General features: G+C 41.4%; 1 protein-coding gene across 1 annotated transcript in view; it reads left to right on the top strand.

Moving 5' to 3' along the window:
• Positions 1 to 27,882, top strand: part of syne1a (spectrin repeat containing, nuclear envelope 1a) — a 119,801-nt gene that overhangs the window by 8,840 nt on the left and 83,079 nt on the right. The window contains 46 exon segments of the mRNA XM_069721665.1: positions 395 to 490; positions 1,170 to 1,253; positions 3,598 to 3,618; positions 3,899 to 3,991; positions 5,281 to 5,462; positions 5,603 to 5,799; positions 6,411 to 6,523; positions 6,998 to 7,036; positions 8,252 to 8,359; positions 8,849 to 8,986; positions 9,475 to 9,639; positions 9,814 to 9,926; positions 10,067 to 10,235; positions 10,435 to 10,531; positions 12,253 to 12,458; positions 12,936 to 13,100; positions 13,216 to 13,368; positions 13,974 to 14,117; positions 14,295 to 14,471; positions 15,179 to 15,337; positions 15,590 to 15,754; positions 15,991 to 16,125; positions 16,352 to 16,513; positions 16,645 to 16,853; positions 16,940 to 17,048; positions 17,142 to 17,286; positions 17,289 to 17,305; positions 17,388 to 17,555; positions 17,721 to 17,885; positions 18,416 to 18,556; positions 18,648 to 18,808; positions 19,489 to 19,645; positions 20,244 to 20,471; positions 20,559 to 20,657; positions 20,805 to 20,992; positions 22,009 to 22,132; positions 22,243 to 22,409; positions 22,559 to 22,712; positions 22,850 to 23,505; positions 24,156 to 24,335; positions 24,464 to 24,617; positions 25,204 to 25,362; positions 25,958 to 26,140; positions 26,255 to 26,356; positions 27,014 to 27,217; positions 27,483 to 27,690. Coding sequence (XP_069577766.1) covers positions 395 to 490; positions 1,170 to 1,253; positions 3,598 to 3,618; positions 3,899 to 3,991; positions 5,281 to 5,462; positions 5,603 to 5,799; positions 6,411 to 6,523; positions 6,998 to 7,036; positions 8,252 to 8,359; positions 8,849 to 8,986; positions 9,475 to 9,639; positions 9,814 to 9,926; positions 10,067 to 10,235; positions 10,435 to 10,531; positions 12,253 to 12,458; positions 12,936 to 13,100; positions 13,216 to 13,368; positions 13,974 to 14,117; positions 14,295 to 14,471; positions 15,179 to 15,337; positions 15,590 to 15,754; positions 15,991 to 16,125; positions 16,352 to 16,513; positions 16,645 to 16,853; positions 16,940 to 17,048; positions 17,142 to 17,286; positions 17,289 to 17,305; positions 17,388 to 17,555; positions 17,721 to 17,885; positions 18,416 to 18,556; positions 18,648 to 18,808; positions 19,489 to 19,645; positions 20,244 to 20,471; positions 20,559 to 20,657; positions 20,805 to 20,992; positions 22,009 to 22,132; positions 22,243 to 22,409; positions 22,559 to 22,712; positions 22,850 to 23,505; positions 24,156 to 24,335; positions 24,464 to 24,617; positions 25,204 to 25,362; positions 25,958 to 26,140; positions 26,255 to 26,356; positions 27,014 to 27,217; positions 27,483 to 27,690 — 7,159 coding nt within the window.

Below are 27,882 nucleotides of genomic sequence, written 5' to 3'. Positions count from 1 at the left end.
TGAATTAGAAATTGTTCTATTTGTGTGTTTTTTTTAAAATACTTATTTCTCTATTCGTTATGAACTTCCCAGTGAAGATTACTGTTTCTGTGCACTTATGTCAGTGTTAACGATAAACTGTAAAATATCCTGCCTCATTACATGTCGTAGCTTCAAGTGTCAAAAGTGTTTAATAACCACATTTGAGGCATCACTGCTAAGAAAATGTGTGTTTATATATCATGCATATAGAGTGTATATATAAAGAGTATCAGCTGATATATCAATATCAGAATTTGACACTACCTAATATCTGTGTTGAGCTGAAGAATCAGTATCAGTATGTGAAAAGGCTGTAATCGAAAACCTGTTTCCAAATGAGGCACATTGTGAATGTATTTGTTTTCTTGTGCAGCGTGTCCCGCCTCTTATGGTGACAGATCTGTTTGAGGACATCAAGGACGGTGTGCTGCTTCTGGCCCTGCTGGAAGTTCTCTCTGGACAAAAACTGGTGAGTCTCGTGGTCTTTTCTAAAGCATGTGATTTGGCCACAGACTTCAAACACTTCAAATATCCTCCAATCTCGCTGGATTACATTTTCACTTGTTCACACCAAGTTGCCAAAGTTTAGATCAGATTGGTCAGATAACACAAAAGAATCAGTAATTTTTTTAATTGTTTTTTTTAATTGTTTTTATACAGGAACAGTCAGGCTCAAAAGATTCCCAGACTTAATGCAGTGAATGCGAAATGAGTCACAATGACATGGAAATACTTATTGATCGGCTTTTATTAGGTTGTTTGAATTGACCAGGAAAGCCCAGATTAACAAGGACAGATCAGAGTTCACAAACACACACACACACATACAACACAAAGACACAGCTTGAGGATTTTACTTGGCCAATATTGCCTAAGGTCTAAGATGCCTATGTCCTATTGATCTGGCTGTTTAAAGTCAAACACAGCTATGATTGGACCTTTGTGTATTTTTCACATTATTTCAGAATCCATATTTTCTCTCTTTGTCTATTGTTTCTTTGATTCTTTGTAACTGTGCTTGTGTTAAATTTTCATACATGTGTTCAGTACTTAATAACTTCTTTTCAGTAGCACTGTTAAATATTATCCACACTGTTTTTTTTTTCTTTCTTTCTTTCCATCTTCATTGTTCTTCCTTTCCCTTCCAGCCATGTGAGCAGGGCAAGAAGCTAAAGAGAATCCACTGGGTCGCCAACATCGGTACAGCTCTTAAATTCCTTGAGGGTAGAAAGGTAAGAGTTCAGTGCCTTCTTTTTATGTTTTTTTTTCTCAGTCTTTTAACCATCCTGCTGCTCTCCCTGCTCATCTGCTGCCTCGTGGGCTCAGATATTGAATCCTGACCCTGTGTGACCTGTTTCCCCTTCCTCCTCGCCTATAAATGATGGCAAATTCTTTGAAAACGTAATTATTGGACTAATTCAGCTGATCCATCGTACTCATTCATCCCACCCCACCTCTTGCACTCAATGTTATTAGTACTCTCCAGTTTTCTTTCTCTCATTTGTTGTCATCACCTTTGATTTAATTGAAAAAACATAGTCCATGATTATTTTTCCAGGTTTCATTGGCAGAATTACATCAAAACCCACTCAATATGTTTTTTTTGGATGTAATCATCTAAATGCATTAACTGCCCCTTGATGAGACGAGTAAAACACTCTCAAAGCTTTGCCTGCCTTGTCCTTGGATATACATAAATATCGCCATAAGTATGAGCTGGTGTCTGCAGGGACATTGATTTGTCTTCCTCAAGTGTGACAGGGTTAAAACTGTAAATCCTACACCAGTAATCTGCTGTCTGGAGACGAGACGTCAGTGGGCACTCGGCTGTATATGTCTGTGGGTGACAGTGTAAATCTGTGAGTTGAAAATTAAATGTAAATATGCTCTGTGTATGTTTAGACCGTAATTACATTTTGCTTTAGGGGCTCAATTGCTTTGTGTCCGATACTTGTCTCTTGTGTCTGCATCATAGAAAATTAGTGTGCAGTGCCGTCATGATGTTTACCATTTCATAACTCATGTTTGGAAAATGTTGAAACCCTGTAATGTACGTATTTAACTGGGAATTAAAAACTCTCAGCTGCGATTTACAGTTATTTTCAACATAATTGTTTCTGTTCATTTTTTTTTTCTCAATGGCTGTAAAATGATAGCCTGGCTGTGAATGTCGCTCACAGCTTCAGTTTTCTTCGCTGTGATAACCGTCTGGAAACTCGGCTCGTATTAGCATTTGCACAGCCACTCTGAAGAGTGGATCGATCAGCGAGTAGTGTCTGTGGTTAACCGCGTCTGTCCTGCCCCTCCTTCACTGTGATTGGTCGGCTGGTGACAGTGACGAGCGCATTGCAAATATTTTTCCAACTGTCATTGACCGGAAAAAGAATTCTGCACGTTAAGCGTCCAGTGCAGAATAAACGCTCAGCACATCGTCAAGCTGCTGGCGTTCATCCAAACAATTACAAAAAATATGCTGTACTGCTGTCGGAAAAAATGCTTGGGTGGACACAGGCTGTAGGTAGTTGCAGCGGTGGCAGAGTGTTGGCCTGTTTCGGCACATGCTGGATGGTTAAAATGAACTGGAGGTTTACACCAAGCAGGATGGAACAACTGCAAACGATTCTCTGTGGAAGGTGCCCAGACCCATATATTCACAGAGTTAAATCGGGTTCTGGTTTGCACCAGGCTAATAAAATGACAGAAAATATGGAAATGTTTCCATCACAGTTTCCCAGAGCCCAAGGTGATATCTTCAAACAGCTTGTTTTTTTTCTCGCTAATGGCCCAAATATCAAAGTTATTCACTTGATAATTTCACAAAGGGAAGCGGAAAATAGTGAATGTTTTGCATTCTTACTTCACAAAAAGTTCTAACAATCAATCACTCATCAAAATTGTTTCGGAAGTCCTTTTACTGAATTGACTCAATTCTTTTTAAACACATTGTTTGTACCAACACTACTACTATACCATATGGTTACCTGAGTTGTTTTTGCTGGTGTGTTTGTGTGTGTGTTCAAAGACACTTCCAATAACCATCCCAGCCTCTTGCTGCTGTTTTGATTTGCCAGGACAACCTGCTGTTTTTTCTAATATCAACCCATGTGTTGCATATATTTTTATCAGCTGCTATCCCACGTTTCCTCACACTGCCCATCGGCTGCCCCCCACTCCCTTCCTCCATGCTTGTTCCCCTTGTACGGAGGGGTATGTATTACCATATGATGACCTGTTGTGTTGCAGCGCCTCGGTAATACAACCCTGTGTGATAATATAGAATTCTTCATCATATCAGGAGATACAGCCCTCTTCTGCTCATCTCTGCCCCTCTCTCCCTTTCTTTCTGTCCATCTCTGCTGGATATAATCCCTGTTGCCTGTGCAAGGGTGATAGATTCCTCTCAGCCAGCCACTCCAGCTATCTCACCTCGGAGATTCTGCTGTATCTGCCATCTCACAGTCAATGAGTCGCTCGCTTTCAATCAAACACATCTAGAGTACTTGTAAATGCTCTCTCTCTCTTTCCCTTCCTCCCTCTCCTTCTCTCTCACCTCTTCTTTTCTTATCTGTCCCCCAGTCTGCTTACAGAGGATCTCCGGTCAGTATTCATAACATTACTACTCTGGTTTGTTCAAGATATGGAATAGATAGGGCCAGACTTACAGTAACTGCACCCAGTATGCTGAAGATTACATTCATGCTGTATATTTTTTATTTTGTGAAAACGTATGAGACTGATTTACCAGCCTGAGGGGAATTGTTTGTATCTAATCCATATGTATGATATTATTGTGAAGTTCAAATGAATAAACTGCAATAGTTTGCAATCTGTAAATTGTTGGTCAGATTTTTTAACGCTGGATATTGTGTTTTGACAGATCAAGTTAGTGAACATCAACTCCACAGACATCGTAGATGGACGACCTTCTATTGTACTCGGGTTGATGTGGACCATCGTCCTCTATTTCCAGGTATTTTTACATTGGTGTCATTAATTAGATTATCGAATGCACTGCATATAATTGTGCATATTATTTTTTTAAATTAAGCAATGTCACAAACAAGGAGAATAAGGTTGGTGCTCATTAAAATCCATCCTCAATGGCTCGCCACAACAACTTCAATATACAGTCGCCGTGGTACTTATTAGGAAAGCGGGCGGCTTTTTTAGTTTGCAAATAGGTAAGCAGTTTGAACTGAATTGACATTTACATTGGAAAATCATTCTTTTAAAGCATCCTCACTGAAAATGAGCAATGGCCTCCACAGGCATTACAGACAGGCACAGATCAACAACAACCTAATAACAATACTACAGTTTCTTAGCAACATCAGCACATTTAAATACCTGCTATTCCAGAAAATATGAGGATATTAAATAAAGGAAATGTACAACACTGGAAAATTTAGTTATTCAATTACTGTCATGTTGATGTGTTTCATTTATGGATTTGTTTTTTTGTTGAGTTGTGAGCAGCCTCAGTTTGTTGGCTATAGAAAGCTGAGAAGTAGATTATTTCTGCATAACAATAAACCTTCCACAGGTGAAGAGCTGGCATGGGAAAAAGTCTAGTAATACATTTTGAGATTGTTGTCTCAACAGGAAACGCCCTCATTTGTTAATGGACAATCAGAGTTACAGGAGGCTATAATATTTCTGAATGATAAACAGTTCCAGTATAGAAAAATGATGAATACTTTACTTTATGATCCTTGTGTGGTACAGGGTATTTGGACTTGTTTCTTTATGTAGATAACAAAGAAAAATGTTCAAAACAAGACTATATCAAAACCTAGTATATAGCTGGACTGTGTATGAAGCACTGTTTTTTGTTTTTGTTTTGATACTAGGGTTTTTAATTTGAAATGGATACAGGAAATTGCGGCATTTGCGTCGGTACAGCTAAAAATACAGATTAAAACTTTCAGGTAGAAAAGGCAGTAAAATGCTGCTTATCAACATAATGTTCATTTATTCATTAAAATGCCTTTAAACAAGACTTCTAACTCCCACGAGCTCCATTGTGGTGCTGTTCATTTGATTTTAACCATGAACAGTGGGAAACAGCTCTTCCATGCAGATCCATTTAGTCCAAAGGTGAAAAATACTGGAAGCTAGTTGGTAATAAAGTTACAGATTTATCAGGTCAAAAGTGCCAATAAAGTGCAATGGATACGAAACCCAACACAGAAAACAATTATTAGTAGTATCAATAACTGTGATTAAGTCTGACTTTTCCCTGTTTCCCGCTCCCTACAGATTGAGGAGCTAACCAGTAGCCTACCAGCACTCCAAGCCTTTTCCAGCAGCACTTCCTCAGTGGACAGCTCCACCAGCAGCACCGAGACTACCAGCCCACCTGTCAAAAGAAAACCGCTCCCTCCTCTGCAGGGTGGAGCCAGAAAGGCATTACTGAGATGGGTTCAGCAGACAGCCACCAAGTATGAAACCTCGTGTTATAGTCAACAAATATGCTAAATGCACGGTTTCCTAATATCTCCCGACTGAATCCATAATTCCTCTCGAGTATCATAGGTTATGTTTTAATCTGCTGTGACCTTGTCATCTTTGTCCTTTCTAGATGTATGGGACTCGAGGTAAAGGACTTTGGCCCCAGCTGGCGGACTGGTGTAGCATTCTTTGCAGTTATCCATGCCCTACGGCCTAATCTGGTTGACATGGAGCGAGTATGGAGGAGGCCCAACCGAGAAAATCTGCAGGAAGCTTTCTTATTGGCTGAGACAGAGTTAGGCATTCCACAGCTTCTTGACCCAGAGGGTAAATAACATTTCTTATAGCATTTCCTCGAGACTTTTATGAAATTTATGAAAACAACTGAACGGGGCTTTGTTTCGTATAACAGCCAATGACATACCTACAACATCACTGTTTATATAATGATTTCATTTTGTATGTTTTGTATTCCTGTATTATTTTTTTAACAGAAAATGTATTACACGCACTGTAATAGCGTGAATGAACTTACCTTAAATCAGTAGCTTCTCATCAAATAGAGCTAGAGTTTATAAAAGCATAAATACAAGTGGTGGGTCTGTATCAACATCAGATGTGCACCTCACTGCCAAACACCATCTGTGCCCCTTCACGCCTGCCCTTCAGAATGAACTCTGACAGATCAAGCTTGACATCAACATAATTAAGGTCAATTAGGCCATGAGATTCAGCATTGTGGAACCTCCAAACAAAACTTGGACACTGATCTGAAATGCTGAGGATTGTTTTCATTCAGGATGCTGCTCCACACATCAATTCACAAACCCGCTCCTATCAGTGGTCATTATTTTTCTCCGGGAGAAACTGTTAGTGGATTTACAGTCGGCCTTCACTGGATATGACTGCTGACTGCATTTGTTTGGTTTCCTCCTCAGATGTCGATGTAGACAAACCAGATGAAAAATCTGTTATGACGTATGTAGCTCAATTCCTGAAACATCACCCGGACCGAAAGCAGAGCGACTCGGCCGGGCAGCCAGAAGAAGAGGTAACCAGCTGTCTGATTTTTCTCAGTCTGGATGTGCCCATCACTGCCATTGCCTTCTGTCTTTTTGCATTATAAATGTTTGTTTTTCTCTTGAAATGTCACCATGATTGTGTAAGACTCTGAGACAGCCATGATTGATATAATACATTAGCGATAGCCTTTTGCTTAGTTAATGTTGAACTGAAGTGTGCAGAGCTGCATGTCCAAATACTGTTTGATACTTGTCTATCCTAGGTTTATTTTTGTTAGCTTAATTTTATATTTTCTGAAAGCACAATTGAGGTATTGCTCTGCTGCAGCTATGTCATTTTCAAAGTAGGTTTAAACGAGCTGATTTCACTCAGTGTCATGTGTGTTGTATGTCCTTCTTTTTTGTACATCTCTCTCTCTCCGTTTCTCTCCCTGTCTTTCTCTCTGGTGATTTTGTATGGTGACTGCTTTCCTGTGGTTGTTGTGCTGTCATCTTTCCTACAGCATGGTCTTGCTCCTCGCGATATAGAGGAAATGTTGGAGGTAGGTTATGGAGTAACTTAAGGTCCCAGGGGCAGGTTTTCAATCATTTTCTGCAGCTCAATGCAATTAGTCCCCATGCACCTTCATGGTTTCCATAGAAATGTGATTAATGCTTATTTGTCTGTCCCTCCTATTAGACTGCTGTATCACTGCCTACTGTACACTGAAAGGATTAGATTAAACATTGTTTTTTCATGTCAAAATTGAGCCTATATGCAAATATTGGCTCTTTATCTCACCTGCTGTGATATTCCTGCCCCGGGGTTTCTGAGCCTTGATGACAAAAGGAAGTCCAGTATAATATGCCATTTATGAACATTACCACCTCACGCTAAGGCTCCCGGTCCCATTAGCATGACAATGAAAGCCTCTGGCGTCGGCAGTGTGCACTGATACAGTGTATTTGATGGAGAGCATGTGAACAGAGGTTGCCTGTTTTTAAGGTTTACAGTATCCAGAGCTGTGTGATGTGCTGTAAAGCTGCACCAGCCACTGGCTTTTTATGTCATGCTGTGTTTTGTTGTCTCACATCAGTGATTGGGCTTTTTGTGGTTGTTGAGTTTCACACCGGCTTTGTTGTTTGTTGACAGTTCTTTGTCACACGCTCATGTTTGCCTTGAAGGCCAATTAGCCATTGTGCTTTCACATAAAAACATCAAAGTGTTAACTTATTAGATAAACAGCAACTGTGACACTGGTTATAAAAACCAGGGCAGAAATTATGGCGAGTAATATGACAGGTTATAGACTATTTCCCTTTTGAATTAACTTTAATGTCTTAAGCTGTCATTAAGAATAAAGTTTGGACTTTCTACAGGAGTATTATCGTCATGGTTACTTAAAATCCAATGAAATGTTAGTGGGGGGTCTCAGACAAAGTACCCTGTTTAAGCTGAGTGTTTTTGGCAGCTGTGAATTTTTGACGTTTTGTCCTGCAGGGAGACACAGAGGATTAGGGGAACATATGTTTAACGGTACATTCTCTGCCCCCTCTTTATCCCTCTTCTCTTTTTCATCCTTTTGTCAATTTCTCAAACACGTCTCTGGCTAATAACTTTTTCCACTTCTTCTTTTTCCCCTTTCTGTGATACCCTTCCTTCCTTTCTTTTATTTTTTTATTTATTTATTTTTTTCTCCTTTGAACATCCCAATATCCTCGTCCGTCTCTCCACCCATCGTTCACCCCTCCACTCCTCATCCATCCCGGGATCCCAGAGAGAGCAGCGAAAGAGCCTGAGGGAGCTCAAAATGTGGCTCGACCAGCTGGAGAGAGATGCAACACAGGCTCAGGGGACTGAGGGCAATCTTGCTCAACAGTACCAGGTTTGTCAGTGTGTGTGTGTGTGTGTGTGTGTGTGTGTGTGTGTGTGTGTGTGTGTGTGTGTGTGTGTGTGTGTGTGTGTGTGTGTGTGTGTGTGTGTGTGTGCAGTTTAAACTGGGCACACTGAGCACAGACGTTCCTATTATTAGCTTAATCAGTGGCGTTACACTGTGGGGATCAGGCGGCAGCCGTCATATTTTCAGTCAATCTGGCTTATTCCACCAGGCCTCGGGATACATTCTATATTCAGCAGCATGTGGGATATCCTCATTTCCTCTGCAGCGGTCTGAGGATCTGAAGCCAGACAGACGGGCAATATTTAGAGGCAATTAGCCAATGATTACATGAGGATCTGATTAGACACCAATGTGCAGAGGATTTGACCTGTGAGGGAGCACCTCTTCTGATGTCTGTATTGTGTAGCTTGAACATTTTTGAACATCCTTTCATATGGGATCGAGATGTGTGAATCCCTTTTTTGTCCTTTCCAGTTGTTTAAGAGTCTGCGCGTCCAGCTGGAGATGAGGAGGAAGCAGCTGGAGGGAGCTTTGCAGTCTTCTCAGAGGGACGGGATGCTGACCGTGGATCAGGCTCTGGTCAAGCAGGCCTGGGAGAGGATTTCCAACAAGGTGAGAGAAACAGGAGTCTTTGTCTGCCTCGTCTTGACATGACAACAATCTTTACATGATGGCTTTATATTGCCATTCAGGCAACAGAAAAAAATAGAAGTGAGAACATATGTAATTGAAGACGTTATGAGACATCATGTTTCCAACCGTATCTGAGTTTAATTTTCTTTTTTCCTTGTACTCTACATGCCACTGATATAATGATGTCATATTTATTTATGGTTATTTTATTGTATTTCATCTTTATTGAACTCAGAAATCGATCAAGTGATCAAATGTCCTTATGATCTGTTTATTTTTTACCATATGATTAACAGTTTACAGTTGTAAATGTTTTATCTGCAACAAATGTCTTTTCACTGGAGCATCAAAGACATTGTGTGTGCCGTGCGAAGAGCTGGTCATTCAGCTGTCTTCTTTCACATGAAATGAATAAAGAGGAATAAAAACCTTTCTTTGACATCTCAACTGTTTTTTTTTCATCTCAGCTACTGGACTGGCATCTTCAGCTGGACAGGTCTCTACCAGCTCCTCTGGACACGGTGGGGACATGGCTGCACGAGGCAGAAGGAGCCCTGCGACAGGAGATCATCGTCCAGCAGGCACATGACATCGCAGCCAGCACTGTACACAGAGTCCTGGAGCAACACAAGGTCAGTATGAAGCCACAGAGAGAAAGGTAACCTCACAAAAAAAAGTTAATTGTTTAGAGCAGTACATCACTGTGCATTATTCTACTAATATTTTCTAATCAGAAAACCAATTGTTTAGTCCAGAGTATTTCTCTGTTGTTTTGTATGATTTTTTAATTTTTTTACATTGTGCAGGATGTGTTGAAGAGTTTGGAAAGTCACCAGCAAGTCTTTCAGAGAATCCATAAAGACAGAAGTGTTGATGGAGTCCCTGTTCCCTCAGACCAGCTCCAGGACATGGCTGAGAGGTAATTTTAAACAATAGTAATGTTTGCTCTAAGGGGCCCATCATTAAATTTATACCTCACTCGGCATGGTTTCACATTATGTTTGAATGCGAGGGTAAAGCTGTGGCTCTGATGCTCTGTGTGAACTTTGTCTTTTTTAGGATGAACTTTGTTTCTACATTTTCCAGCATCCACCTGGCTAAGATGGAGTTCTTGGAGAACAAACATCACATGCAGGCCTTCCTCACTTTAGCCGAGTCCAAGCTAAAATCCTGGATCATCAAATACAGCCAACAGGAATCTGTGGAACTGATGCTCCGCAATTATATTGTAAACTCAGCCTTTGATTGGCTTAAATGATGTGCTGAAATGTATTAGATGTGTAGGTTTCCTTTGCATGTACAGTATGGAACATTTTCTTTCTTCATTTTTAATGATTCATTTGACTTCTGTGTATCCATTGTGGTGTTGTTGTCATCTTTGTCAATTCACGTGATAACATTTTCCTAATGGTTTCTCTGCTCATCAGTCATTTGTGGAGAAGCAACGATTCTTTGAAAACTACGAGGTGTTGTTCCAGTCTTTGAAACAGTCTGCGGAGGCTTATGTCAGCGCAGACAGCTCAGGTGAGTGGTTCAATTGTAAGTTCATGGCTTGATATTTAATATATAGAACAGTCAAACTTTTATTTTAATACGAAGAATTAACCCTCTGAGATTGGGAATGCACATTATCGGTTTGCATTTACAAATGTTTTTTTTTTTTTCAATTCAGACCCTGTTGTTGTTTAGTAGTAACATGTGCGAGCTGTAAACAGTCTTAGATATCATGATACATCATGAAATTACTTTTTCATGATCTTGTAAATATTCTGGGAACTCAACTGAAAAACTGTTTATTGACATAACAGCCAGACTGTAAACAGTAACCCTCTAAATTAAATACCTGACAAATTTAAATGCTTCCTCCTATTGATGTCAATATCACATAAAATTGTAACTATTGCAACAAAGCAGTCCTTCTCGTTGATTAGGCACATTACACACAAGGACCTTATCCCAACAGCACTGTTAAAGGGATACATATCTGCAGATATGTCAATTTACCATTAATTTTCTTATTGTCTTTTGGATGGTACTTTTATCTGAAATTGACTCAATACCCCCGAACTAACACTAAATTTCTCACTATTGTACACCATAGCTCAACTTTATTGTCCCCTTTCAACAACACAGTAACCAATGAGGCTTTCTCTTCCAGCCGCTCAGTGTGCCCCTGACTGGTTTTACAATTTGGTAGAAGAGGAAAGTCTGCAGGCTACAGCTAAATGAGGTTCCTCCACTTCCAGCTCTCAGTGGGGAATACGACCCCATTTGCTAGTTAGGGGCTGCTCCACTTCTGCAGGTCTCTGGGCACAAACTGAGCGAGCTTGTTGGTTTCATTAAGTTTCAGGGTTCTGTTGCTTTAGGGTATGCAGAGCAGAGAAGTGAGGTGTGGCAAGAAAATCAGGACGTTTGAGGTTTGATTGGTCGACCGCTGAAGTATAATGCACAACCGAGTCCCTTTGTTGCTATCGTCAGCATGCTGGCCTCTGATTGGATAGATCCATGGTTATTTCAATGTTTTTAAAAAGCTCATTTTGAGGTGATGATCTCATCTGTTTGTGATATCTAATCACTGTTTCAGAAGCTGTATATTTGTTTTTGGGGTCTTCATTTCACAGCTCCACACTAGCTGACAGTAGTTTGTGGCACAGGGCTTACACGACTGGAGAGTTTGCACCGAAGAAATGTAACACACAAGCACAGATGATAGATCTCCCTGTAGTGAGTTTTTGGGGTCAGAGATTTGTCTGCAGAGGCGTGCACAGTAACTCCACCAGGCTCAGCGTGCTGTTCGGTCTGGTGTTTCTGTGAAAATGCATGCCATCTGCCCAAAGTGAAGCAACGTAACCTCGAATTGTAACGATGGTCACAAATGACAGTTAAAACTATTATGAAACATAAGTAGTGAAGAGTCCACAAGGCATCAAATAGACTCAGAAATAACAGCCATTATAAGCTATTGGTCATATCAAGTACTACAAAACAACCATTTCAGCTTTGCATTCGTAAGAGTGAGACTGTGTTGTACATAGTTTCTCTTTAAGCTCTAAGTAAATCCATAAAAACATTCACAAGCATATACAAAATATTGATCATATTGAAGATCAGTATGTTTATAATGACCCCTGTATCCAGTGTTTTACTATGACTGGTATTGTTGTTGTTGTTGATGTCTGCGCAACATTTCTGGTTATTAATGTCCAGCTATCCTTGTTGATAAAGTTGATGTATCTCTCTTCCAGTGGATGAAGGCGAGACGGGAGTGCGCAGGTTCATGCGGGAGGTGGTGATTCAGTGGAGGAGTCTGTCCATGGAGGTGCGCAGTGTGAGGAGCATGCTGGAGGAGGTGCTGTCCAACTGGGACAGGTACAGCTCCACTGTGGCCTCCTTACAGGCCTGGCTGGAGGATGCAGAGAAAGCTCTCAGCCAGCCAGAAAACACTAAACGGGTATGACTCTTAATACTGTTGGAAACTCAACCTTATACTTACATTTTTTTTTTTTCCGTGAAAGATTAAGAGTCCTTTCATACACGCATTTATTTAATGGACTTTAAATGCCTCAGACTTCATCCCAGTTACAAGAATTTAGTTTTGTAAGCGAAATCCTATTAGCAGTCTCCACTCGAGTATCAAATGATCTCTATGACTTGGAACAAGCCACTGAGGATATTCCTGTTGTCGCATTGCCATGGTTACCACAGATTCACATCCCCACCAAGGATTAGACAGCTAATTACCCCATTTTTTTTTTTTTATTGTCCTTCCTTTGTTTCGTTCTTTGAATTGCCTTCTTTGTTTCTTTTTTGATTAGCTTTGTCGTTTCTTTCTGTGACACTCCTTCTTTGCTTTTCCTGATTTCTTTGTGTCTCTTTCTTTCTTTCTTAGTTTCTTTCTTTCTTTTTAATGAGTCTGTCTCTATTCCAGGAGTTTTTCAGGAATCTCAGCCACTGGATGAATCTGCATGCGGCTATGAACGACGCAGGGAATTTTCTCATTGAAACATGTGATGAGACCGTGTCACTCGATCTCAAGCAGCAGCTGCTTCTTTTAAACGGACGATGGCGAGACCTTTTCCTCAAAGTCAAACAAGTAACGAATGAAAAAAACCACGAGGTCTAAAAACAAAAAGCAGAATTTGGTCAAATGGTATATTTCTCATTAAAATTGATCAAAAATTCTGTATTCTGTTTCTTTTTCCCTGCAGTACGCCCGTACAGATGAGTTGGAGAAGTGGAGGAAAGACCACCTGAAGTCTGTGTGGGTGCTGAAAGAGCTGCTGGACACAGCAGAGGTCAAACTGAATGTTCCTGTTCAAGTGTCTTTCCTCAACGTCAGAGCCTTTCTGCAGGATGTGGAGGTGAGGAAAGCAAACTGACAGATCGCCTATCATATGCAAAGGTCGGAACAGCACGACAATAAAGTACAACCCCAAACATTTGCAGAGATTTCTGTACATTTGCCAGAAAATGTTTATTATGATTTCTACAATTGTGTCGTAAGTTAGTAGCAGCACAACATCAGCTTTAGTGCCCAGCTTGCTGGAGCTTTCTAAATCCACGCAGCATTAGAAAGTTAAGATACTTAAAATAGCACCAAGCATGAATGTAACTTTTCATGTTCCATTTTCATTCAGGAAGTGGTGAATCATAAGCTGATTGGATCACTGTTTTGTTTACATTTGGGCAGAAATATGAAAGTTAATTGCAAGGTGCATGAAATACAATGTTTTGAATTAAAAATAGCTTCCCAGGCTTTTTTTTTTTTTTTTCCCCAACTGTTTAACTACCTTGTAACCTTGCACACACAAACCCACAAGAAAGATGTCACTGCCGTTTTGAAATCAAAGCTGCAGATTAAATAACCGTGTGACATGCAGTTTTTATTGCTGAAAGCGGTTTTGACTGATGTGCATTCACTTTAATATCGTCGAAGATGACCCTTTACCTGCACGTCTCATCTCAGAATACCAAGCAAAAGGTGGTTGCCATGGAGACACAATACAAGTTGGCTGCCCGCAGTGCTCAGCTCCTTGCCAAGGATGCACCGCAGGACGAGGCTGCCAGGGTCATGGCAACTATGGCAACAGCTAAAAGTCAGCTGAGCAAGGTAGGACTGATTTAAGGCCAAACATGAAGGGTCATACGACAGTTCATCTATCTCAAGTCATCTTTTTAAAGCAACACTCTCTTTGATGAAAGTTAATTTTTGTATATATTTCTTCTAATCACTCCCCGTTGTAATTTTTCATGTTCTTGCTTAATGGCCTGTTTTAAATGTCTCTAGGTGAGAGAGCGGTGTCCTTCCCTTGTGAGGGAGTGTCATGTCCTCCTGCCACTGTTGGAGGAGATGGAGAAACACATCAATGCTTTTTATCAGGCCCTGGAGCGGGCGAGTCGCATCACTTCTGCTGCGAGAGACTCCGACTCACAGGCACAGGCCCAGCAAAAAAACAAGTGGCAGGTTAGCTATGATGACATCGAATTGATTAAATTTATGGGAATACTTATCAGATAGAGGCTTGACTGGAAAGGAAAATGTGTTTTTTACGACAAGGGTTTCATTTTTAGGCTTTTATTCTGCTCTTGTGCAGTCAGTTCTCCAGTTAATTGGCAGTTATGATGAATGTCTCAGATAACATCCCCATTATTCTCACAATCAAATAAGTGGGTTGCACAATTTGATTAAGCAGGGGGTTTGTTGAGTCCAGGAGTCTCCATGTGTGTGTTCACATAAAAGAAGCTTATTCAGCTGGTTTGGTGGAGCTCAGCTATGTGAATAAATGTTATTGTGTCCGAGAGCTGTATGAGTAGCTCATTTTGTCAAAGTAGCTCTCAGAGGAAAAAAGGTTGGAGACCCCTGGTTTAGGCCGTCTGGTCACTCATGCAACTAGTGGCATCATAATAATAATCAAATTTGCAACAATACGTAGTGAGCTGCTCAAACTGCTTTTCGGTGTGTCTGTTTTATTTCCCTGTGGAATATATATATATATTTTTTTACATATTAAAATAATATGTGAATACAAACATTTTTAACAAACATTTTTGTAAAGACAATACTGATAGGAAGGGATTTGCTTATATGACAAAAGCTTTAGAATATTAGATTGTATTCTTATTAGATCACTTAACATATCTGTGTTTGTTTTGTTTCTCCAACTATCTCAGGATTTGTTAAACCAGCAGCAAAGCTGTAAGCGATGTCTGTCAGTGATCGAGAGGAACCACCACACTGTGCAGAAGGCGCTCTCCACCAGTAAGGTGCTCCGAAACTTCGACCTGTCGTTGCTGCAAAAGAGAGTTGCTGAAATACAGAGCTCAGCACAGGTGAGTATTATACATAGAGTATAGTGTAAATCTACACATACCAGAATGCCACTCACAGTCTACATCAGCCACACTGCAGATTATATTAACGAGATTACAAGAACATCAAAACGCCCGGGAGGTAAATGTGCACATTAGACCTGTCCACATGTCTCTTTATTCATGAGCTTGATATAAGACAAACAATGTAATTACACAATATTACCAAAGAGGCCCGCTACGATGACTTCTACCTGCCATTCATCTTGTTAGGCTTTGCTGAAGGAAGTCGGAGAATGGAGAAGGCAGGAAGAGGCCAACAACTGCCTACGGAGGAGGTTTGAGGAATCCCAACAAGAGCTGGAGAGAGTGCTGAAGAAATCTCAGGGCTGCTTGAGAGAGACGGGAGATGCTGAGGAGTTACTGAAGAAACACACTGTAAGATTGAATTTGCTATAAGCAAAACGAGTACATGAAGACTACAGCTAATCTGCAGAACTGCATTACTATTACCTACATTTATGTTTTAGTGGAAGGGGCTCCAGTGTTAATATTCATTTGTTACTTTTTTCTGCTCAGCTTTAACCTTAAATCCATTATATATTTGTCTGTCATAGAACTAAAACCGTTTTGAGTTACCGCTCTTATTTTAGTCTTATGTTTTTATGATGTAGGATTTTTTCGGCCAACTGGACCAGCGGGTGCTGAGTGTGTTTTTGAAAGCGTGTGATGAGCTGACGGACATCCTGCCACAGGAGGAACAACAGGGGCTTCAAGAAACTGTCCGTAGGCTGCACAAACACTGGAAGGTCAGAGGTCACCATGCTTTAATGCTCTCACTAATTACTGTACATCTCTGGGGGCACATAGCCAATACTTCATTAACGTAACCAGGAAGACCCTTGGCTTTGATAGAGTTCCCTCCAGTCTGTTTCCAATTAACATGTACCAGTTAGATTACAATGCAACCTCGCAAAGACACAATGCGACACTGAATGTCTCCGATGCTCTGCGTCTCCTCTGTCTTTTCTACAGGACATCCAGGGTGAGGTCCCCTCTCACCTGCTCCATCTGAAAGTGGAGGTGGAGCGAAACCGAGTGGCTGTGAGCCTACAAGACTGCAGAGCAGAGCTGGACAGAGAAATGCAAGCCTTGTCAGGCACCTGCACCAGTGAGCGAGTGATCAAAGAGCACAGAGTGAGCCTCGGATTTGGTAGAAACTTAAAACAGATTAAACCGAGAGTGAGAGAAAGACAAAATCACTTAACGTTGGCAACGTCGCTATTCTGGAGCCTCTCACGTTTCAACATGTCCTTTTATATCTCCAGACTTTCTTCAGGGAACGCAAACCTCTGACTTTGTGTGAGAAGAGGATTAGAAACATGGAGGATCTGTGTCATAAGTTACCTGACAACGACCCGGCTTATCGAACGCTTGACGCCACCAGAAGGGCTGTAGAAGAGGTTACAGAGAAAATAAAAAGCACCCACCTCAAACTGGAGCAGCACCCTGATAAATGGAAAGAGTGGAACGAGAGGTAAAAATGGACAAAAAAAGCACACTTTCAAAGTACTTACAGTATATCTGATGACTTTAAGTAGAAGCTCCTTGTTCTATTTTTAGGTTCTGCGAGCTTTCTGATTGGATCTCATCTCAGAGAAGGCAAGTTAGGCTCTTGAGAGAGACGGCAATAAGTTCCCATCATCAGGAACAAGTGGATGCTGCTGTTCAGGTGAGCCAGCACCCTGTATTTGCTGCAGAGATAAAGTTATTATTCAGCACGGTTAAACTTCAGTAAAAGTGCATTCCCGTCCATCAATTCCAGGTGCTGCAGGAAGCGGTGGACGCCCGAGAGGAGAGCCTGCTGTGGCTAAAGAGCCGGCTCGCCGGGCTGTCTGAGGTCAGCTCTGACCTGGAGGTCCAGAGACAGAGAACATTGCTGGCCAAACTCTCAACTGACCTGCGGGCAGTTTTTCTTCACTCTGTCAGGTAGTCCAAGATAAGAGTTAAAAATCGTATTCTCTCATTGTGATTTTTCAACAAAATCTGATCCTTTGCCTCTTTGCCACAGCTGGGGGAGGAGGGCTCTGCTATGTTCCAGTATGAGGAGCTGAGGGATGAGGTACATGGCGCTCTGGAGGAGGTTCTGAGGGCCCAAAAGGAGGCTGAGGAGCAGACTAGCAGGATTCTGAATGCTGAGGGCCTGGAGGAGGCCAAACAACTTCACCTCATTCACCAGGTGTGTGGAGTGCAGAGGCACGTTTCAGTTTCTGTCTTATAAGGCATTTTTATATATAAAAACCATGTAATTATTTGTAGATGTTATGGCTGATTTGAGCGAAGAACATTACAAATGGATCATGTCATCTGACATGTAGTTTTCTTGTCTGTTGCCGTTTTATAGCAACACCTAAAGCGCCTGCACGCTAACAGGAGAGAGGCCGAGCTCCTGGTGTCCCACTGCCGCCAGCTGCAGAAAGGGGAGGTGCTCAGTCAGTCTCTGCGGGAGCTGGAGGGAGCTTTCAGCGAGGCTGACCACAAATCAGGAGCAAAGGAGCACAGCCTGCAGGTAGAGAGCGCCTGGACTTTTCTCATGTCATTGTGCTGATGTTTGCATGTGTGAGTGTCACTAATGGTCCACACATGCTGTGATCATTGATTGGTCCATGCTAAACCTTAACCAGATATTGTTTGTTTTGTGGTACTTCAATTTTGTTTGTCTGTTGTCTTGGGATTTCTTTATACACTTCTGTCATTGTCTTCGCATTCATCCGAAAATGTTTCTGCATGAAAATGTCTTTGTTGCCAAGATACCACCTTAAAATACCTTAAGTTAACCATTTAAGCATCAGTATTAAATGTCATATTTTGGTGTTTGATTCTTTTGAGACTAACTATATTAAATTGCTGCAGAGATAGAAGTAGGCAGGTTTTGTTCAGGCACTTGGTTATTAATGTTTAAAAATGTATTCTGAAAGATTAGTTTGGTAGAATGATACAAACCTTTGCAGTACCCACCTGTGTGAGATTCTACATGTATTGATCTTGTATGAATTTGTGCCTACTAACATTGCTCTCTTAATTCTTCATCTCCTCAAGGAAACCTTAAGTTCTTGGCAAATTTTTGAAGCGGAAAGAGAAACAGTTTGGAGGTTTATCAGCAATACTAACAATGAACTACACAAAGAACTTATTTTCAACAGCTTGGACAGCGTAAGAACTGAACTGGAAAATAACAAGGTGTGTATGTGCAGAATAAGTGTGTGCTTGTGCAGTCATGCATGTTCAGTATGGCCTGTATTTTCTGTAATGGCTTATTTTTCATCTTTAGGAGCTCTTCACAAAGGTTGAGGAGTGTTCTGTACAAGCAGATCTCCTCTTGGAGAAGGCAGTAGATATTCAGCTTGGTCCAAAGAATGAGACTCTTCTTCTACAGCAGGCCCAGTCCACCAGCGACGCAGTCATGCAACTTCAAGACCACCTCAACAAGAAGTATGTTTCATCTTCATCTCAAGCCTCCCATCACCTTGTATACTGTACAGTGCAGTAGCTTTGTCAAACAAAAATAGATTCAGGCAATAATTACCGTGCAACAACAAAAATGTTTATTGAGACGGTCATTTGAGACATTCACGGGGATGTGCACTGTGAATGTGTCCAGGGTCAGACTGTCAACACAGAGTTCTACCGTAAATAACATTCACTGCAAATGATGGCACTTGATTTCTCCAATATGACAATGCGGCCGCTCAAAGTGCGTTGAAAACAACCACTGCTATACAACGGATTTGGCTCCCCGCTGCTTCTGTCTGTCCCGGAATATTTTGTCACAAACTTTGATGTGCGCTTTCTGCCTAAATATCAGGGACATAACATATCGGAGACGCAACTGGACCACAGCTCACAAAAGCAATGAATAATTCAGCTGCTGATTTTAATTAAGCAACGAAACTTGGAGTACTTACTCAAAGTTACATCTTCCCTGTGCTCCGTGCACATCATGATGCTGCGCTCCGTTCACACGCAAGAGGAGCAGTCTCGGAACGTATTGATCCACCTTCGTATAGTACATGGTGTCTGTCTGCTGTTTGCACTTGTATTATTGTGCATTTGTTTGTTCTCATTCCTGCATTATGACCTGGAGGTCCTGACTATAATCTTGTATCTTCCAGCGTTGTCCAGCTGGAGATGATGTGTGCGTGGTGGGAGCATTTCAGCAGCGAATCACAGGCCTTCTCTCTCTGGATCAATGAGAAAGAGGTGGAGCTGGGGGCCATCAGCACCAGCTCCTCCTCAGATCCTTTAGATAAACACATCAGCACTGTAGAGGTATGTCAGGTGTCTATTTCTATCCCAGCATTTCATTCTGTACCTTGTTTGGGGGTGATTCAGAGACGAGACATTTAAATGCCCAAAACTGCCTCTACCCTCTGGTAATTTTTAACTTCTTCAATAATCTTCTTAAGTTCACAAATACAATTTTACATCAGCCACACATTTTTTTTTTAGCTGCTGTGATTAAAACGAGTCTGGTGGTCGTGTGTCTTGTAGTGTTCAGTATCAGTGTGACCTCAAAATTATTACGATTAAGAGTAAAGAAAATGAAATGAAATTTTAATCTAACCCCAAGGGGAAATTGGGTCAGAGCTGTAGCAAAGTCAAGCATATAGAAAATAAATTGATCACATTGGATAAAATATAATCTTGGCTCGCCAGACCTCTGCCTTGTCAATCTCATGATGGTCTTTAGGAAAACATTTTTCCAAAAATGTGGGATAACAGGACTTAAGAAGTCCTAAGGCTGCATTTGATTATTTGTGAGTTTGAAAACACATGCGTCTAATCAACTTTTATACTGTAATTTTTCTTCCAATGATTCTCATTTGCTTTCCCTCTCTATCACTCCTCTGCTGTTGTGTCTCTCCAGGCGGTGGGGGACAGTTTAGAGGAGAGGAGGGCAGCTCTTGCCCAAATGGAGGCTGACTGTGAGGCCCTGTCCAGGTTCTTGACCCCTGGAGAGGCCGGACGGATCCGGGCGCAACTCATCCAGACGAGGCGATACTGGGAAGAGCTGAAGGGGAGAGCAGAGCAGCTTGGCATACAGCTCAACCAGAGCGCCTCCTACAGGCAGAGATGCAATGATAACCTTGAACAGGTTCACAGCAACTCATAATATAATAATAATAATATAATAATTATTGTTTTTAAGCCATGAGTCTAACTAACATATTTTTTTAATCAGGTGAAGAAAACAACTAGTGCTCTTAAAGACAAACTGGACTGTCCAATCACATATTGTACATCATCATCAGAGACCTACAAAAACCTCCAGGATCACATGGTAAGAAAAGAACAACACGATTAATGCCTTCATGATACATCAATATCGACCTTTTGTGTTTGCATTCATTTTATAATGTTGCATGTTTAATCATTTACCTGGTAGCTATTGTGGAGTTGATCACAAGTACATGTCTATTTACTCCAGGACATCTGCCAGGGTGTAGAGCAGCTGAAGCCCAGGCTGATGGCTCTGTGCTCAGCCACGAAGAGGCTCGGAGAGGGCAGCCAGCTGGAGGAAGAGGTGGCTAATCTCCAGAGGCAACAGAGACAGTTAATGGGGAAGGCAGCAGAGAAACAGTCAACACTAGAGAGCCTCGTAGCTCTGTGGCAAAGGTACAATAAACAGAAAAGTATGCTCACTTTTATGCATTTCTCTTGAAAACTGGACCAGTTGAAAAATGATCTACACTGTACATAAAAGGCAATGCTTAACCTGTCTGAAAAGAAGCGGAATTGTTAGACAGTGAGAAAAGAGTGTTTGTTGGTGATAATTATGTGGTAAGAAATACATGCGTGAAGAAATGTTTTAAAAGAAACATTTTTAAACAGCTGCCAAAGGATTTCAATTCCTATACTTAGATGTTTCCCCATCATCTATGTTCTGTGCTCACGCATGTATCTTCTGATTGTATTAACATAGCTATTTCCCCTTTTATTGTGCCTGTGCTCCTTTTGCTGAATCCTCATCTCTATTCCAGTTTCGTTTTTGATTTTGTGAATCATTTTCTCCTCTTGCTGTGATGTAAAAGAGCGAGATCTTGTCTTTAGCACAATCTGTCTGTCCCCGTCAGCCGCTGCATTTCTATTCTAATTATATGCTTTTCTTTTCACTTTCTTTGTCACACAATAGACTTTCACCAGAGTGATTGCTTCTTATTCGTGAGGAGAAAATAATGATTCGGTCACGTTAGCTGTCTAAAGTGCTAAAGCTTTGGTGCTTGTGTTTACCCAGGTGGTGACGCTCTTTTTTTTTTTCTTTTTTTCTCTTTAAATTAACTCAATTATATTTGTTGGTGCTGAACTTCAGCTGGGTTTATGTTTGTCTGTGTTTGTATGTGAGTTTATCTGTAGTTGACCTCATCCTCTCCCCAGCAGGTATATGTATGAGGGATTACTGAGAGCACTGGGTGCTCTGGCAAGATATGGTTGCCCCATTATGACCCTGTCACTGATACTGACTCATGGTCAGATAAAGAAATAGCACACAGACATTATCGCTTTGTGTCTATACTGACTTTATTGGCTGTTCTTGGTATCCATCTATTATCAAATCAGCATTCATTACTTTCTAAGGATGGTGCTGCTTACATTTTCTTTGATTTGAATACATACAACATTTGTATCTACAGATATGAAAAGGAGAATTCATCCATGAAAAGTTGGCTGGACAGATGTGAATCTGTGTGCTGCCCAGACACTGAACTACTCTCTGCAGATAAAGTCAAGCTAAGGAATGAACTACAAAATGTGCAGGTAAAATCACTTTAAATTTCCTTATTTGCCCTCATAAATTCAGAGTTTTGTTCTCTTCTTTGTCTCGTTTTTGAGTGACATAATTGTTGTATATTTATTTACATTTCCAGGAAATGCAGAGGGAGACACCGTCCTATGAGGCTCTCCTCCAGGGTCTGGTGAATCTCAGGCTTTGTCTGCATCCCACAGCACCTGAAGCTCGTATCCAAGAACTCAGCGACGACGTCACACGACTACAGGAGAGATGCGCCTCTCTGAAGACCAGCATATCACACAGGTATTTCATATAGATTATTTTTACGTGGTTACCAGTGGATGAATGATTTCCTGCGTTTTCTGCCACGTTATATGTCTTGGTTAAATACTTGTCAAAACAATAATCACTGTCATATCCTTAATCCAAACTGCCCTCCACCTCTGCTTCAGGTCTAAGCTGCTGGATTTGCAGTTGCAACAGTTGGAGCAGTTTGATCAGGCGCTGCTGACCCTGACTCAAAAGAGTGAAAACTTACTGTCTGGTCTGAGAAGATCTTCCCAGGTTAATATTGCTGATGTTGAGGCTTCAATTACTAAGCTGAAGGTGAGAAATCAATGATTTGCTGTCAATGGTGATGTCTTCTACAGCCTTTGAATATTAGAGCAATTACAGTCAGCACGTTTATATTGATTGCTGTTGGAGCGAATATAAATGTGTCTAATTGAACCATCTTGTTTCAGGAACATGAGGCACAGCTGCAGGAGGATGCATCGCTGAGAGAGACTCTCCATCAGAGAGAGTCCTCCCTGCTCTGTGGTTCAACCCCAGAGGCCCAACAGCAGCTCCAGGGCTGGAGGGAGGACTGCCTCCAACCCCTCAGTGAATCCCAGCGTCTCCTGCTCCTCCGTAAAGAGTGCCTGACTGAAATGAAGACTTTCCTCGAGAAGCATGAAGCAGCAGCTAATGCTGTGCGTCGTCTTCATGAGGCTGTGGAGGGCAGGGGTAGTTGGGACCGCTCCAAAGCTGAAGAGCTGCATCAAGGAATAGGAGAGGTGGCGAAAGACGTGGCCCGGCTTGAGGCTGAGGCAGTCGGGTTAGATGGGCAGCTGAGCAAGGCACATCTGCACCTGTGTGGAGCACAGTGGAGGGACTCTAGAGATGTGAGCCATCCTCAGGGAAGAACATGTTGCAGAGGAGAGGCAGTTGCCCTCACAATGGTTCTGGAGGAGGTTCAGAGGGGTGTGGGCTGGAGACAAAGTGAAGCGGATGCTTTAGGGGCCTTGTGGAGCTCCTTCCGAGATAGGAGGGAGGAGGTGATGAAGAATTTGAAGAAACTGGAGGACGATGTGAGACAGGAGGGGCCCAGAGAGAGTTCTGTACAGGCCTTTCAAAACAGGTGTGCATATTATAATCAGGACACTTTAGACCAACAGATAAATTAGAACATTTTGCATCAGCAAAAGAGCTCATAAGTACATTATGATTCCAGTAGCAATACTGATATTAGTACTTTGTAAACTGTACAAAGCATTGAAAGTCACTTTTTCCCCTGAGCCAAGCCTCCCATGCATGTTCATCCTTTTTTAAGGCTCGCACATCCCCTTTTTAGGTATGAGGTGAAAATATTGATAACTTAACAAATAACATATACACGTGAAAAGCAAGATTTTTCCATTTAACTCAACTTAAATAGAGCTGCATCCGCCGGAGTAAAAGGCAGTTTTTGCTTAATTTATTTGACTCAGAAACATACAAGATGACAAGATCATTTTTGTGCAGCTGCAGTTTAAAACCTGTCATATCTAAATCTTTGAGTCAGGTTTGTTGTACTAAGATATATAAAGTGGAAAATACTTTTTCACTTTTAAATGCATCCTGTATGCTTTTGATTCAGAGGCCCACTCATCTCCTCAAGAATATACTGTATATTCCTGCCAAATTACAGATAAACAAATCCATTTAAATGATCTCCTGTAAAATGAGATATATTGTGTTGGAATCAGGCTTGTAATCCCCATTGTTTTCTTCTGCATCCATCTCTCCCAGGCTGCGTTTCTTTGTCCAGCTAGAGGATGAGCTCCAGTCCCTGCAGCACTCCCAGCTGTGGTTAGAAGAAAAGGGAGACCAGCTGGCCCGGAGAGACAGTGAGCTGGCAGGAGAAGCTCTCAGGGAGGTAGCACTGGTGAAAACCGCTTGGGAGAACATCAGGACTCTGATCACCAATGGGTAAGGAGGGCAGATGACGGAGATTGATTTAGACTTATTCGCCTCATTAAAAATCTGTATTTGTTTTTGGTCATCTAGTCTCTATTATCACTTAGCTTTGACCTTTTGTTGTCTCTTTTCACATGCAGTCAGGAGCAGAGTGCAGTTGTGATAGATCTTCTCCGCCAGTTCCACCACCTGAGGTCAAACCTCACCACGGTTGTGGAGAACGCTCAGGCTGTTGCTCACAATTTGCCTGACCATAACCACAACGCTCAGGAGGCTAAAAGGACTTTCACACGGGTCTGTGCATTTTAATTTTCTCTGAAAAATTAAAATAATTGTTGAATTTTCTTATTTTTCTTCTCAAATGAGGCATATGCTTCGATTTATTCCTCAAACTGTGTTGTAGTCCACTGAGCTATAGTCAAGACAGTGTCCATTCTTTTAAGGAGCTCATTCTTTTGTAAGTGATAACATTAAAAAGAACCATTTAGTTGAATTAGCTGAGTCTGTGATTTTTCTGCTATGATGAGTCAAATACTTTTCACGAAAAAGATCCATTACTGCATATAAATTATGTGTAACTTCCCTGATAACTTGGATTTCTTTCTCTCCTGTTAAAACCACATGTGTCCAAAACATCTTTTCATGAGCTCAGAAAAATAGAGGCAGAATAATGGTCTTATTCTATCAGAGAAATGTTTACAAAAAAAGTAATTACAATGCACATTACAATTAGCTTCACTAATTGTAACGTGCATTGTTTTTCATGCATATCAGTGAACTAAAATCTCAGACAGACAACCTCCCCTCCAGTTTGTGCTGTAGCTTTCCCTCTCGTGGTGGCTTACTGTCACTCCTTCTATTCTGTTCTCTGTCCCTTTAGCATGAGTCCGTCCAAGCTGAGCTGAGAGGAAAACAGGAAGACATGGATCAGCTCATCAGCACGGTCGAGGACCTGCAGAGAGAGCTGGAGAAGGTTCCCAACTCCGACACGGGCTCCATCCAGAGAGACATGGAGGCTCTCAGAGACCAGTGGCTGGTGGTGAGTGCTACCTGATGCCCCACGCGCCTGCTTTAGTACAGATGTCACTCACTTTATTTAGAGAAAGATATACATACTACAGCTCCTCAGCCAGTTTTGGGACATACACAACAGAATTTTCCATAAGATGTCAGTACTGTTGTACTGGAGCTAAAACTTGATAATGAATATGAAGTGTATGTAGAAATATGTTGCATTGTTTACCTTGTTTATGAAAAAAAAAAAAATCAATTATGACATCCTCAATCCAGCTCTGGCAAACACTTACGCCGTTGCTCTTTTAATGAGATTTATTTGCAGCTTTTTTCATTTCCTCCTCTTTTGGGATTTAGTTGGCTGCTCAGCTGTCACAAATGAGACAGAAAAATAAACAAGTCTAGACAGGTTATCTGCCTTTCTGTCTCTCTCTCTCTCTTCTCACTCCCACATCTGTCAAACTAATTAAGCCTCGATTTCCCTCCATCTCCCTGTAAAGCGTACCATCCCTCCTTACAGGGAGAAAGCCCAAAGACAAAAGAGAGACACCCCCCTCTCCTGTTGATTGAGATGTACTCTGTTCTGTGCTCAGATGGACAGCTAGTCTCTGTTCTTTCAGGTTTCAGAGAAAATACAAACCAACACAGAGAGACTTGGTTACTGTGTCTCACTATGGGAGGACCTGAAGGCCATGGAGCAGGACATCAACCAATGGACCGCCACCTCAATTGCTGATGTCACCGACTCTGTCGCCAGTCTTAGCGACAAGGAGAAGACAGAGGCCCAGCTTGCCACCTTTCAGGTCAGAGCACGCTGGGTGGTCGGCAGAAGAGAGAGCATGAATAATGACAGTGTAAGGTTCAGTGAGGTGATAGAGCAAGTGATTTAATTGTGTTTCACTTTGATCTATCTGCAGGCTGAGGTTGAAAAGAGGGAGCAAAGGCTGGATGTCCTGCAGGAGAGAGTGACGGAGCTGAAGGAGCGAGCCAGACTGCAGGAGACCCCGTTACAGATGCAGGTGAATGTGGTGTGGAAGAGAAACATGGGAGGAATCCAATAAAATTATGCTAAAGAGGCTACAACTTATCTATGTAACTATGATAATACTTTCGTAATAACTGCTATAAATGATGTGATTTAATTTTGGATTAATTTGTGTGATAAAACTTCAAAGATATAACTCCATCTGATTTACATTAAATTATAACAAGTATTGTAATAGAATGAAACAAGGACTTCTGTTCCTTGCTTCCAAGAATTATTAAAGCTGCTATATTTTTTAATATGCTATGTGCCTTCATGGTGTTAGACCTCGTTGGCTTCCTGTGGACTCATTATTGTTATAGATCTCAATGTAATTAATCTTTTTCTAGTTTATTTCAATTTTTCCTAAAGTTTGGTTGTTTTTTTTAAATAATTTTAAAAAAATAATAATTTGTATTTGTGTAGGTGAGTTGTCTGCATATGCTTTGTTTGCAGCCTCGACTTTGAATTGAATTGAAGGAAAAATATGTATAGAGTGTATACAAGAGGAACATACAAGGACTGTTCCACAAAACTGTATTGCTTCGGAGCACATAAACCAACGTGGCACTGCACTAAAAATTAAACATACATGATGTCTTAATTTGTTTTTGGTTGTAAAAGGCAATAATAACTGATTTTATTGAACCAGGTCCTGGAGTCAGATCTCAGGAAGAAAATGGCCCATGCACAGGAAGTGTACAACCAGGCCAAACACACTCTGACCTACTTCAGCTTCCAGAAGCAGCGACTGGAGGACCTCATGTCCCAAATGGCCGAGCGGCTGGAGGCTGTTGAGGGTTCCTTATCAGACCTCACTGAGGCTACTTCCCCTGAAGACATTGGTACAGTGAAGGTATGGCGCTATCATTTCCTTGTGTGTGGCACAAGAACACACAAACTTGAGGAACTACATGTACTTTATACTCACTTTATACTCACACACCATATATATATAAAAGAGAACTGTTTACCTCCCTTATGATTTCCTCAGGAGGAGAGATGTAGACAAGAGAACAGCATCTTCTGAGTTCGCAGAGACTCTGTTTCGAGGACACGTCTGTGTTGTTTTACCAGCCTGTAGCTACAGCTTTTTATTTCTCTCTGCGGTCAATCTACAGGACCTGCAGAGCGTTGTGCAGCAACAGAGGTCAGACATGGACTCGGCTAGAGATGCCCTGACTGCCCTGTGCAGGTCACATCCCTCTCAGGAGCTGTCACGACTCTCCTCTGATCTCACCTCCATTGCCAAGCGAACAGAAACTGTTGCCCAACGCTGTGCCAAGACCAGGGGCAACCTGCAGGATGGGCTACAGCTCCACTTCAACGGTAAGAGAGATGACTGGTCAGTTTAGTCCTGATTGGATGCTTTATGAAGAGGGCTTAATTTATCTTTATCATAAATACATTCAGGGATTTGTGTAACAGTAAGTAGCCACTACAACCTATTCTGGAATGAGGAGAAATTCTGATTTTAATAACACTTAAAATCTCATAATCACCCAATCATACAGTGCACCG

This window comes from Brachyistius frenatus, unplaced genomic scaffold (assembly GCF_029030835.1).
Source record: "Brachyistius frenatus isolate BFR_SWC_R1_liver_20210118 unplaced genomic scaffold, ASM2903083v1 Contig_270, whole genome shotgun sequence".
Lineage (NCBI taxonomy): Eukaryota > Metazoa > Chordata > Actinopteri > Embiotocidae > Brachyistius > Brachyistius frenatus.
Note: the sequence above shows the minus strand (reverse complement) of the source record. Positions and strands in the feature narration are given on the sequence as shown.